The sequence below is a fragment of the Myripristis murdjan genome, chromosome 17 (genome assembly GCF_902150065.1).
Source record: "Myripristis murdjan chromosome 17, fMyrMur1.1, whole genome shotgun sequence".
In the NCBI taxonomy this organism is placed as follows: Eukaryota; Metazoa; Chordata; class Actinopteri; order Holocentriformes; family Holocentridae; genus Myripristis; species Myripristis murdjan.
This window is the reverse complement of record NC_043996.1, coordinates 30,406,921-30,421,585: the sequence shown is the minus strand read 5'-3', so window position 1 is coordinate 30,421,585 and position 14,665 is coordinate 30,406,921. Positions and strand designations below refer to the sequence as shown.

The 14,665-nt window shown below is 42.6% G+C and overlaps 1 protein-coding gene across 1 annotated transcript in view; it reads left to right on the top strand.

The window, feature by feature from the left end:
• The window catches only part of adcy8 (adenylate cyclase 8 (brain)), a 149,867-nt gene extending 145,079 nt beyond the window's left edge, over nucleotides 1-4,788 (top strand). The window contains exons 17-18 of the mRNA XM_030075106.1: nucleotides 1,128-1,242; nucleotides 2,635-4,788. Of these exons, the coding sequence (XP_029930966.1) occupies nucleotides 1,128-1,242; nucleotides 2,635-3,134 (615 nt within the window). The 3' untranslated portion in view covers nucleotides 3,135-4,788. The remainder of the gene's footprint in view (nucleotides 1-1,127; nucleotides 1,243-2,634) is intronic.
• The last annotated feature ends 9,877 nt before the right edge of the window (nucleotides 4,789-14,665 follow it).

Sequence of the window (14,665 nt, the reverse complement as noted above, 5' to 3'; positions counted from 1 at the left end):
GGTGGCGTGCCTTACTATGCTAAAATCAATGAGCGAGCCAACACACACTTTGCATTTTCAACAGTGAATAAACCGATCACCCCTTCAGCCCACAGTCAGCACCCCTGTCTGTCTGTCTGTCTGTCTGTCTGCACTGAAAAAATCCAGGCTTATCTGTGTGTGGGATGCATGCAAAGGGACGGCTGAAGGTTTATTTGTATGTACATCTGTATGTTGCAGGATGGTTATCTGTGTGTTTCTGTGTCGTACGGGCTGTGGAAACAAATTTCCTGCAGGACAATAAAGACTCTAGTCTATCTGTCTAAAATCAGCCTCCGGTGACGCCACCGGCCGCTCCAGCTTCTCCCTATATCGTGAATCTTTGGTCTGAACAGGACTACCACCTGCCAAGAAAAACTATTAATTATAAAATGATACGAACACAAAAGGAAGACGATCTTAGCATGTTAGTGATCTGATGACAGCAGATGAGTTTTTCTCCCAAGTCCCCATGAAATGACCTCACATGACCTCTGCCTCCTGTAAAACACAGCATCTTAAACAGTGACATCATCATCCTGCTGTAAATTCAGATTTCCACCAATAAAACCTTGACAAATCCTCAAACGTCCTTACGGTTCTTTAACTACATAAGTGGTCTTTGCCTTAATTTCTGTATTACTGGAAAGGCTAAAACCTAATTTCAGTTCAGACAGGCTGCATGCAAACACACACACAAACATTCATGACTCAGCAAAGACCCTCCACACACCGACAAACCGTGCGTGGCGTGCTGCAGCGCCCCCTGTCTGGCAAAAAGGAAGATCAGTCTGACAAATCCAACAATTAAAACATCAGGCTCCAGTGGAAGCTGTGTAAATGTCAGTCGAAGTGGTGATGTGAACTCTGCAGGGAGGACGTGGTCGGCTAACAGGCTCAGTAAACGCACCGCCGTGTGTGTGTGCGTGATGCGTTCAGGGCCGCAGGGTTAACGCGGCGCTTCCTGACACGTCCCTCAGGTGACACACTTCCAATGTGATCTGCCGCCTCTCCTGATGTGAGCCGAGGCTCGACTCTGATCTGATGCAGACGTTTCCTCTCTCTCTCTCTCTCTTTCTTTTTTTTCCCCCCGTCTCTCGCTCCGGCAGCAATGTGAGGACAAATGGGGTCACCTGTGTGCGCTGGCCGACTTCGCCATCGCCCTCAACGAGAGCATCCAGGAGATCAACAAGCACTCCTTCAACAACTTTGAGCTGAGGATCGGTAAGAGCTGGGAAAACACTTCATTTCTCCTGTTTCATCCTCCGTATTTCATCTTTTTTCCATCACCTTTTCCCTCCTTTTCATCCATCTCCTCTTTACATTTTTGTTCTTGGAGAAAATGCATTTATTTTTTTTTGTTTGCCTTTGTCATCCACCTCTTTCTCATCACCCCCCGCACCCCCCTCCCCTTTTGTCTCTGTTTCTTGTTTGTCTTTTCTTTCATTCGTCCTCTGAAGACGGATTTATGAGTCCCTAAGCTGCTGTTTGTTTTTCACATCACGTTGTGTTTTTATACCCTTGGTGTTCAGGACGGCTCAAAACCTGATACAGCTCAACTTTTCTGGGCAGTTCACCCAAAACTACTCAAAAAATAGATTTTCCCACTCCTCTCCGACACAGTCTGTCCATCCCGACTTCCAGTTTCTGTGTGATTCGATGAGGTTTCCAGCCTGTCTTTCTTCACCTCGACGCGATGGGGCTGGAGCTCAAACCATCACAAAGTTATATATGGACAGGAACAGTTTAATCCCGGGAAACAGACTTCCCAGGAATAGCCATCGAGCTATAACGATGGGAAAACGGGGAAAAAAAAACACTTGGAGCTCAATTGAATAGGACTACATTTAGAAGATATGTAGGCCTACAGTTTGCTTTCATATGCAACAGCTATGTGTGTGTGTGTGTGTGTGTGTGTGTGTCTGAAAGCTTATTGTAATTAAACTGTTAGCCTTCCCCTAGCCTATTTTTTTTATATATATATTTTTTTTTATTTATTATTTTATATTTAAGAAAAAAAAGATACAACAATAACAACAACAATAACAACACCCCGGCTCAGACATTTAAAATGAAATTAGAAAAAAAATATCTGTGACACTAGTTTAGGAAAAATAAATAATTCATTCATTAATTTAAAAATAAGTAAATAAATAAATAAAAATAATAATGATGATAATGATAAATTAGAGAAAAAAATATTTTAAAAAAGTAAATAAATAAAAATAAAATAAATAATAAAAAAGGAAAAGAGAGAAAAAATTGACTAAATAAATAGACAAATTAAGTACACAGGTACATAAATGAATGGATAAACCAATAAACAATAAAGCTACCAGTTATCTGTCAGCTGTCCTGGTCTCATCCAGGTCGGCAAGGAAGGGGCCCCGAATAGCCAAAAACATATCAGCCAATCAGCTCTGAGAGCAGGGCGAGACGCTGACTTGAGCCTTTGTGCAACAATCATCCCCAGCATCAGAGACTTCCTTCGCCAAGCCCATTAACCACACTTCTGTAAAACATCGACCGAAAAAGGAGACCAATTTCTCTGCAGGGACGATATAGTTTAAATCTTCATCTCCTCTTCTTCTTCTTCTTCTTCTTCTTCTTCTGCAGGCATGGCCCACGGCTCGGTGGTGGCGGGCGTGATCGGCGCCAAGAAACCGCAGTACGACATCTGGGGGAAGACGGTGAACCTGGCCAGCCGCATGGACAGCACGGGCGTGAGCGGCAAGATCCAGGTGCCCGAGGAGACCTACCTGATCCTGAAGGAGCGCGGCTTCGCCTTCGAGTACCGCGGCGAGATCTACGTGAAGGGCATCAGCGAGCAGGAGGGCAAAATCCGAACGCACTTCCTGCTGGAACGCGTGCAGCCCAACCCGCTCATCCTGCAGCCGCGCAAAAACCCCGGCCAGTACTCGCTGGCCGCCGTGGTGCTCGGCCTGGTGCAGTCGCTCAACCGGCAGAAGCAGAAGCAGATCCTCAACGAAAACAACAACTCGGGCATCATGAAGGGCCACCACCACTACAACAGGAGGACGTTGTTAGCGGCCGCCGGCTCCGAGGTGGGAGGGGGGCACCACGCCGAAGCGGCTGACAAGACTGAGCTGTCCTGAAGGGCGGACTGGAGTTTTAGCTCCACGGACGTTTTCCCGGAGCCAGAGCCGCTCTACGGGCACAAATAATCTCATTGGTTGAGTTAAACCTCAGTGGGCGGGGCCAAGGGACCGGGTTTAAACTGAAGCCTGGTGAAAAAGTCAAGAGGTAAGAGCGGAGGAAGCAGCCGTTCTATTATATTATTATAGGTTTATTTATGCATTGTTGGCTAAAACTAGATTTCTCTGTCCCATGCAAAGCTTCAAACTCCCACCGTGGTCTGCTCGTAAACGCACCATCAGATCGTGACTTTGGAGCAGGAGCTGTAAAGGCTTCATCCGCGAAAAAATGTCAAAAGCTTGTGACAAAACCGAAGCCAGTAAAGTTTGACTTTTCATCCTTTTTGATGGTTAGCAGAGCCACACCAACAGAGGAAAGTCGTGTCTGTGCTCGGACAGAATAACGAACCAGAGGCGTGGCTTCTTCAAACCGTGAGCCAATCACACGGCTGCTTCTGGGGGTAACGACCATGGATTTACATGAACCTATAGCTAAAGAGCAGGCTCCACACACACACACACACTAACACCAAACCAAAACACCGAACATCACAGACAGACGTGGCCTGACACACGCCCTCACACTGAGGCTCAAATCTGAATGTGTGTGGGCCACATGCATCTAAAAAAAAAAACGTTACACCCGATGTACAAAATGAGGCGAACCCACAGAGCGCCAGGTGAGGTGAGGTGAAGCGTTCGGGAACAGCACACTGAGGCAGTGTGTTAGAAACAGAGAGCCAGAGATGAAAACAGAATAGCGATTTGATTTTTCATCTCAAAAATTCACAAACCAAAAGGCTTTTTTTTTTTTTTTTTTCATTTCCCCGGTCAGAAACGCCTCATTTACAAAGGACTGGATTTTGCCTCTCGCCTCTGTAAAAGAGAAAAAATATAAAACGGATAGCTGATGTGTGAAGCGTGGCACGCGGGAATGTGAGGGTGTAGTTCCTCCACACAGGACGGTGCATTAATACAAAGGTCTATGAACATATTTCCTGTCAGCAATAAAGTGAACTGCTGTTATGACTGGAAGAAACAGCGTCTGTCTCCTCGCTGCTCTCCACACCTCTGCTGAAAGACAGCTGCTTCTGTATTCTTATTATTAATAATGGTACTAATAATAATAACAGTAATGTTAAATACAAGCTAAATCCACTGTTTTTAAGCAGGACAATGAAAATGCCTTCTGTTTATGGTTTTTCATTCAGCATTCATGTCTCATTTGTTGATTTCTGTTTCTGAAAACAAAATAGCGGCTAATTTTGCACCTGTTTGCATCTCCTCCAGTAAATAATATGCACAGAAAATATGACATATGACATGATATTTTAAAGGTCGAGTCATTGTCTTAATCATTTGGTGACCCCCCTCACACGCCCCCGGGCACTCACTCCATCCCATATATGGATAATCTCTAGTGGCATGAGATTAAGTTCAAACCGACCAGATTAGCCCATTGCAATGAATGGAAGAGGGAAAAAAAACACATATTCTGCGTTCATCTCAAGTTGGAGCTTGTCAAAACCAAACTCCCACTTGTGAAAAAACAGAGGTGGAGGTGAAAAAACAAAAACATAGTTGAGGCAAAAACTGACCAAAAAAAAAAAAAAAAGAAAAAGTGAGGAAAACGCACTCAGAAAAGCTGTTGTTCTTTGGCTCCGCCCGTTCAAGTTTAGCTCAACCAATGAGATTATTCCTGCCGCCAAAGCAGCTCCGGCTCGGGGAATGATTTGTGGAGCTAAAACTCCGATTTGGAGGAGAACCAGGAGGAGGAGGAGGAGGAGGTGGGGAGGGAGGGAGGGACTGGACGGGACCGTTGCGTTCTGTGTTCATCCACCCTCATCTGTTCGCTGTCCGTTTGACCAACCCCCTCGGACTGTCTGACATCCCTCCTGTCGTATCCACTTGCCCTTTTTATGTCACCCGGCCACCGACCAATCCCAGCCCCGCCCCGCCCCGCCCCGCCCCGCCCATACACCCCGCCCCGCTCTGACCTTCGCCCGGTGTCGATGTTTCTTTTTTGTATTTCTTTTATATATGAGAACACAATAAAAGGGGTCTAATTTTTTATACGTGCTGTGTGTCCGGCTGCTTCTTTCCTCATATTTAAAGCTTATCTTATTATTATCATCATCATCATCATCATCAATGAAGACATCCCCAGTTAGAAAACTGAGACACTTGTTGATGCACTGTTTGAATATTATTTTATAACAACTCTTTACAGGCAAAAGGTTCATACACAAGCCACATGTCATCTGCAGCTGTGATATTTCTGTATGATGGTGTTAAAGCCTGTTTTCTTAACAAGTAACACAAAATCAAAGTTTTTAAAAAGTGGGTCTGCCTCCATGTCATGCCTGGAAACCGTTTGAGGGCATTTATCGACGATACAAAGGAAAGACAGGGAGACTATATTAAAAAATTGCCGCAGTTGATAACGAAGAAACTTTGACGGCTCTACTTTTTTCTTTTTTTAAAAAAATGACTTTAGTGCAGTGAGCTGAACTCGTAGTCTTAACCCACGCCTGCCAGCCAATCAGAAAAGAGTATTCAGCCAGACCGTGGTGTAACGTGACGTTCCAGATGAATTTATTGAGTCTGTCCTGCAGCCAAAAAAAAAAGAATAAATAAAACCATGTTATTGGCACAGCAGCTTATTACGACCTATAGTTTTGTTTTCAAGTTAAGCGCCCTCTAGTGGTCCTGTAAATAACATCACTGTGGTGTTGTGTTAAGGCAGCGACAAAGTTTGGACGAGGAAGCTGGCAAGGCGGCGGATGGGTCGATCAACACGACCGCAGTGTTCACCTTCATTAGCTAGGTAATATTCGCGAATGTTAGCTGACGTTTTGTAACCTCTGAATTCTCCTAACCTTAACCATAACCTTTTCTGAACCTTAACCAGGTATTTTTAGTGTCTAGCGAGCTACCTAACGAGGTAATGTTGGCAATGTGGCTAGAAAGATTTATGTATTCATATGAGTTCGACGACCTGTTGAGCAGAAAAGATGCTCGAAGACTGAAAAGATCAAACTTTTCTGATCTCTGAAGGGAAACTTGCTCGCTGTGGCAGCGAACAATGGAGGAGCAGGCCGGTGAGTCAAAAGTAAGAGGTGTTTAAAGGGGCATTACGTAAACCAGGGGTGTCCAATCATGTGCCATGGAGGGGCCAAGAGGCTGCAGGTTTTCATGCCAACCAAGACCTCCACCAGGTGACTTCACTGATGTGTTCCTTCTTTCTGATCCAAGGTGATCAGTGAAGTCACCTGGTGGAGGTCTTGGTTGGAATGAAAACCTGCAGCCTCTTGGCCCTCCATGGCACATGATTGGACACCCCTGATGTAAACTATGATCCTGACTGACGGATGACCGGAAGGAATCCCAACAACTGAACATCCAGTTTATACAGGAAGAGCTTTCAGGCCGCTGGAACCTCGTTTATCAAGCGGTCATGCGATCAAATATGAAAAAGTCTGCAAACGAATTCATCGTCCATCTTTGATCAGTGGTAAGTCTGCTCAGAAACCTCTTACCATCACGCCAAAGGCACTAAATATCTGCATTGTGCATGGAAACTACTGGAATTACAGAAGTTTCTTCATAATCTGTGAAAAGGAGCAATGGCATGTTTTACCTCCTCACATTTTATCTTTGATTATTGTGCAACATCGTGTTTCTTTTGCATTAAAAGTGTCAATAAATAGCTCAAAGTCTTGAGGATGCACTGGATGATTAGACATGTTTGGATGTGTTGGCCACTTCCTGTGATGCAGCCTGGCGCCTGTTGCTGCTGAAGGCCCTGAACGCCGCACCGAGCCTTCATTTTTACACACCACCCAGCTTGCATGGTGTGATAATTGCTTGCACAGTAATGATGTGTTTGATTTATCAATCTGCAGTTTAATTTGCGTCCGTTTTGGTGGTGTGAGAGAGTCTCTTGAATCAGGCGCGATCGGGCGTTTTAGCTTCCCTCGACCGCCTGATGAATGAGGGCTAATGTGCGTAAAGTAAATGTTAACACGGTACATCTGGGACGCTAATGACCGTTTCACATGGGATTAGAGATGCGTGTAATCAGTTTGTGCTCAGCATTACACCAAACACTGTATGGAAAATTAGTTTTTAAGGGCATAAATCTAATAATAATTACTGACTCGCTGGTATTGATCAGCCAGCCTGTGCAGCCCTGCAGATATTCTGGTCATTTTGGGATACGAGGAATTAAACCACTTGCTTGTTCCTTTAAGTCTCTGCTGCTGGAGGGAAACCCTGTATGTCCAAAATGTCAAATTTTCAGCAACTAAGAGCAGCAGCCTTGTTTCCAGGTTGACCGGCACATTTTGTTGAATTTACTGGGTTTTAAAAAGGTTTCATCAGTTTTCTGAACCCACAGAAGACCATGCAATCCTTTAACGTTTCTGCAAAACAGGAAAGTTTTTCACAAAGCAACAGTGACTCTGATAAAACGGCACAATAAAATAATAATAATAAGAAGAAGAAATGGGCACTTTTTGGGAGCTGATGCAGACTCTACTGATTAAAAAGTCATCTTAATGAGTATCAGTCACATGGCCAAACACTGCAAATCTCCATCTTACATCATTTAGTCTCACATTCAGCGTTCACTTGTTTCTGATGCAAATTAACTTGTTTCCAGAATTTTCTTGAATCAAGCATCATTTTCTTGATCCTAGTAGCCGATCTGCCTTATTCTGCCTTGTTTCAACAGATTTATACCTGTTTTCAGAAAAAATCCTGAGACAAGTGAGACTGCACTGGAAACAAGTGGGATTATCTCACCCCACTTACCTTGTTTTACTTAAAAACAGGTTAGAAAGATGAAGATGAAGATGAGACTCACTGGCTCGGTGAGATGGAGACCAGACAGAGGAACTCGTCACCTGGAGCAGCCGATCGTCTCCAGCTGGAAAAAAAAAAAAAAAACTGTGATGAGTCACATTAGAGCCAATTGGAGACGAGCGTGAAGAGGAGGAGCAGGAAATGAAGCTGGACGGAGAAAATCTGCATCTGTCTGACGCTGCGGCCTCATCATCATCATCATCATCATCAAACCTCATTATTTACACTTTCCAAGTGCAAACACGGGACTTCACTGGACCTGCAACACACACACACACACACACACACACACACACACATCAATCACAATGAGCAGATTATGTACATAATCCCACATGTTACAGAATAATCAGATGATTACAGAGACACCGTATCAATGATTCATCTCTTTATCAGAAATTCATTCATTCATTTTTCATTCAACCTTTATTTGGATTCGGGGAATCATTGAGCGCAAGCCCTCATTTACAATGATGCCGAATGTACAACAACCATAAAAACAATACAGAATTACAATACAAATAGCAAAAATAGAATAAAACAGGGATTAAAACAGAATAAAACAGAATAAAACAGGGACAAAATTAAAAGCAGTTACAATTATGAGTAAAGTAATCAGCAATCAAAGATTTGAACTGGTCGAGGTGTACAATTGTTTCAAGCTTCAAGTCACGTTGCACAATGTTCCAGCAAAATGTTGCAATTTGAGGTTTGTTTTAATTCACATTCTACCTCAATGGTTTTCAAACTGAAGCCCAGGGACCTCCAGGGGTCCTTGAGAGGGTTACTTTGGGTCCCTAGAAAAAGTAGGAATTTAACATTCTCTACAACAACGGGGAAATGTACAAATAAGAGTGATTTTGATTCATTTTGATGTTTTTGTTGGTCTCGGTTTGATCGCTGCCTGGCCGTACCAACTTTTGTTTTCTCCAAACGTAACAGTAAAAATGTTCCCAGTGGCCGTTTCTCGCAATAAAGTCCTCTTCAGCGGGGTTTGGTGGATTACTGTGCCTGCGAAGCCGTGCTCTAACTCACACAAAGGTGGTTGATTTTTCATCCATTTGCACCTGAGAACATTTCCCACCATTTTCACCTTCGTCCACAACAGTTTTTCTGTTGTGATCTGATTCACATGAAACTCGGTGTGCAGCGTCTTGGGACCTTCCTGCACAAAAAGATGGAAACAGATAAGTGATTGGCTAAAAGGTTTGGTTATTATCAGCCAATGAACTTTCCCCAAAACATGGCGCAGAACTGGGTATAAGTCATCACCAAATTTGATCAGATTCATCAGATCAGCCCAACACTGGCCATGCGTACTGAGGAGGGTACTGATAAGTATAGCTACTTGGTATTAATACAAATAGAGGAACCTTTTGAAATAACTTTATGAAACTGGCATGTTGTTAATAAGCCTGGCTGAGTGAGCACACACAGACTGTTAATTCACTGCCTAAATTTCAGCATTTATAACATTCCTAACATGACCAGCTGGACTCACGAATGTTTTTCTGTTTTCATCTTGATCTTTAACATCATCTTCATCATTTTACTGCTGCTCCTTTGTAGCTGCAGAGACAACAGAGAGAAATACGATGCCGTGACTTGGCTCGCTGCTTCTGGTTAAAACCACATTTCTAACAACAGAAAGCTTGACGAGCGCCGACAAGCTGCACATTAAACACTGAAAGACAGTCGCAGCAGCAATGGAGACAAACAAAACCGATTCACATAGAAAGTTCAGGTAGAATTTACTGACATTTTGGATTTTCCTTTATTTGGCCATTTCTCGTTTTTCCATTCTCGTCCTCTCAGAATCTCGTGGAAAACATAAACAGGGAGCACATGTTCTCTTTTCTAAAAACTATAAATCAACAACTTTCCCAACCACCACAAGTACAAAGTAAAATATCAAGATACACCCAGAAAACTAATGGTTTCATGGAGAACTGTTTATTTAGAGGATGGTTCCTCATTTTGGAAAATAAAACTCATTTGAAAAGGGTTCTTCACTGAACCAACTGGCTTCACTGAGAACGATTTTGAAAAAGTTTCTTTAGAGAACTTTTTCGGTCAAAGTTCTTGGAGGAACCATTTCTGCCTCCTTGAAGAAGTTGTTTTGGTGGCGCTTTGAGGCAGCTTTGGGGATTCTTTGGAGAACTACTTAAAAAAGGGCTCTTTTTTATTTTTAAATATTATTTTCTGGGTATTTCTGCTTTATGAGGCAGTCACAGTGGACAGAGAGAGACAGGGCAGACAGGCAGCAAAGGGTCTGGACCGGATTTGAACCCAGGACTCTGCAGATCGGCCACCAGGGAGCTCAAGAAGTGGTTCTTTAAAGATCTGAGTTCAGTCGCTCAGCAGATCAGTCGTTCTCCCACAGAAGCAGAGAACTACACAGAACTATTTTCAGCTGCAGATCACACTTTGGTTTTTCCTTCAAGAAACGAGAGTGAACTTTTTTCACCTCTTTGACAAAACCGCCGCTGGTTCCTCAGAGAACTGTTTTTATGGCTCCTTTGAGCCATTCAAAGAAATTATTTAAATAACTTATTCAAAGAAACAGGTCCCTTGAGAACCTCTGTCTGAACAGGTTCTCCAGCTCGACGTTCCCGAGTGCAGGAACCAGACAGCAGCGTTTCATATCTGAAGAAAGGCCGGAGGGGCAGCGTGAGCGTTTCTCAAGGCTGGAGCTTAAAAAAAACCTGATCAACATCTGGGCACTTGAATGCAGCAGCCCCTCAGCAGCATCATGTAATGCGCCAAATCACCACTAGATGGCAGGAGACGCCCAGTCAGCCGGTGCAGCCGGACCAGGAGGAAACACTTTGACTCCTGTTGATTCTCTGGTCTCTGGTGACCTCTGACCTCTGACGTCACGACGGCTGTCAGTCACTTTAAAACTATTAAATGTCCTGTTTTATGTTTTCATGTCCATTATGTCTTTGGCAGTGAGTGATCAGTAAGAATTTAATGTTAGTTTTAAAACACAAAACGAAACAAAATGACCTGAAACCAGCGGTAATTATGATTGACAGCTGGTTTCAGGTCATTTGATTTAGTTTCGGTCTGGGTCTGTTGACTAAAATGCATTTTAGCTTTAGTCGTGTTTCAGTCATTTGAACATCTAATTCCACTAAATCATTTTTCATTTTTTTTAACACATAAACTCCTAATTAAATTATTTGTTTGTGGTCTTTTTAAATACATTAATCTACATTCTTCATTACACAAAAAAGATACTCTTCCAAAATGAGTTGTTTTCATTCATCTATTTCTGGCATTTTGGTCCTTTTTTTTGTAATTTGTTGGCAAAAATGTCATTTTTTTTTTTTTAGTTTTTAAATCAGTAAGGGTTCATTTTTGTCAGTTTTCATCTCATTTTCTTCATCTCATTTAGCCAACAAAACAAACCGGTGTCTCCCTGCGTTTTCATCTATAAGAAACTCTTATAAGAGCACAGTCGATTAAAGGGATGTGGAGGTTTTGGTGAAACACTGGATGTGTACGTTTCTTTTTGCTACGTGGAGCCGCTCACACACACACACACACACACACACACACATACACACACACACACACTCACATCGATCTCCTCTGTGGTCACAACATTTAAACATTTAAAGCTGCCAACATTTTCAGCGTCAGTCGTCTCCCCGTTCATTTCAACGGGTTCACAGACTAAGGCTCAAAAACAAGAGGAACATCTTGTGAAAAGCAGCAGGCCGACGCTTTAACACACTAATTTTCCTTTAAACACAGTAAGATCACAGTATTATTGTTTGCTTACTGTCTTTTTAATTGTCTATAAAGTGCTTGGTATGTTATTTTGAAAAGCACTAGATACATAAAGGTACTAGTATTAAACTGAAATTAGTCCTTTGCAATGTAAATAAACCACATCACAGTTTTCTTTCACTGTTGTTTTGATGAACAAATACTTTGGCCATAGTTTTATAGACAAAACGATTATGTTTAGAAAGGAAAGAAGGAAATTTAAAATAAAAATAAAAAAGATAAGCCATGTGATGATAAGAGGTTTGCTGACTGTCTCCCTCCAGCTCAGCGACACAGGCCGAAGCAGCTGAGGTGTAATGGTTTTCTCTTTGCTCCGAGTCGAGCTGCAGTGTTTTGGAAAAGGAAATCCTCACATATATACACACACACACACACTGTCACACACACACTGTCACACACACACACACACACACACACATATGCATTAAAGTCAGGCTGCGGTCCAGCTCAAACACAGAGTGTTTATCCAGTCCGTCCTCGGCAGGACAGAGTCTCTGCAGCTCGTCTTCATCTGAGGAAACTGCACACTGACCGTCTTCCTGCTGCCGTTTCATCCACTGTCTTCATCTCTTTAACTTTTACAGCAGGTTGACTGTCCGCTGCGCAGTGAAACCACACTCTGCTGCTGTTAGTCTGCGACAGGCTGGATTTTTTTCTTATTAAAATGTCGATTTCCATCATTTATAAACACAGAAAGCACGACGTCACACAGTCCAACAGCACAGACACTGTTAGAAATGAACAATGCAGTTCAGTTTGGCCTGAAATGGGAAAAAAAATTACACAAACCAAAATGACACACACACACACACACACACACACACACACACACACACACACACACACACAGTTTTGGGTCAGCAGGTCCCTACTGCACCTGCTAGTGGATCACAAGTTGTTAGGTAAAACACCTAGAGCACCATAGCAACTGCATAGCAACACTCCTAAACACCATAGCAACTGCCTAGCAATGCCTTAGCAACCACCCAGAACACCATAGCAACTGCCTAGCAACACCTTAGCAACCATCAGGGGCACAATAGCATCCACCTAGCAGCGCCCTAGCAACCACCCGCAGAGCATCATAGCAGATGTCTTGCAATGCCTTGGCAACGATCAGGAACAGCACAGCAACCATCTAGCAACGCCTTAGCAACCGCCCACAACACCATAGCAACCGCCCATAAACACCATAGGAACAGGCCCCCCCTCAGAAAAAAAAACAAAAAAACACCATAGTGACCACTCAAAAGACCATAGCAACTGCCTAGAAACAACCCGGACCATAGCAACCTCCTGCCAATCCCCTAGCAACAGCAACAATTTGGCAAAATAACTAAAACAGCACAGGGATGGCGGGTTACCACATGACCACACAGTCGGCAATGGAGGCAAGCGCATTCCAAGTTTCTCCAGAAGCTTCGAACAATTCCAGTTTATAGGATATTTGTATAATCTTTATTAAATGCATTTTTATGTCTTATGTAAAGCGCTGAGTTTCATTTGTGCATGAAATGTGACAGAAATGTGACAAAGTGACCCTGCATCACTTTTCTCATGACCTTAAAAACATAACAACTGTGTAGTAAATGCTTAAAATATTAATTTGAATATAAATCAAAATATAAATTTCGTACGTAAAGATGCAAAAGAGTTGTGGATGTTCTTTTCCAGCTGGCATGGATGCACGTACTTCTCTGCTGATTTCATTTTTCAGTGATAAAACGATGACCTCTGACCTCTGAGCTCGCCGCCGCCGCCTGGCAGTCGTGTTTCTGATGTGGAGGCTGTTTTTGCTGCCTGGCTCTGCGTGCGGCGGCCCGAACCAGAGCTGACTGAATGAAAATGTAAATAATAATTGGGCTGTCCTGTGCCTGAAGATGTGAATAATTCAATTAAAATTCCCCTCTAAGCACCATGAACATTTATTTTCACTAAAACGCTCCATTTACTAATTTGATTGTGGTTTCATTACCCAGTTTATCCCTCAGTAGAGTAAACTGTGTGTGTGCGTGTGTGTGTGTGTGTGTGTATGAGCCAGCAGAACTGAGGACACTACAGGGTTGAGGGTTTGATTCCCTGTGAAGCTCACCAGAGTACACTTGTTTTTTTTTTATTATTATTATTACAGATTTGTTACTATTTTTATCACTAGAAATTATAGATTGTATTATTTTTTGATTGTTTTTGCATGATTTGTGTTATTTATTCACTCATTATTTCGGCATGACATCATCAACATCAGAATAAAAGCAGAGGAACATTTTTGAAAAGCAGCAGATTTATTTTATTTTATTTTATTTTTTTTTGTCCAATCACCTTGGAGGCTCCAGATTATATTTTTAGACCTTTTAACCCTTTATGAGCCTGAGCACAGTTTGAAAACTGAAGGGGGCGGAGCCTGTGCCAGCTGGGCGCCGAGGCTCTGGGACGTCCCGCCCGAGGAAATGAGGCCGTCACAGTCAGTGTCTGCTTTTAGGTCTCATGTTAAAAAAAAAACCTAGTGCATCCACCTGATCTGCCTGTTTATATTTTTACTGAATTTTATTTGTTTTTAATTTTTTTTATGTTTGCCCTGCATTGACATGCATCTCATAAGTGAATATTTGGTTTTAATCTTTTTATGCATTTTGTTTGTCTGTTGCTGTCGTTTTACTTCATCTGTGTTTCTCAGCTTTTTCACTGAAGCACTTTGTAACCTTATTTTGAAAAGTGCTATACACATAAAGTTATTATTATCATCAGCATTATTATTATTATCAACAGCGTCCTGAGCACATTGACCCTAAATTTTCAAATGTAAATGTTTAACAAAGGCCTAACTCGTG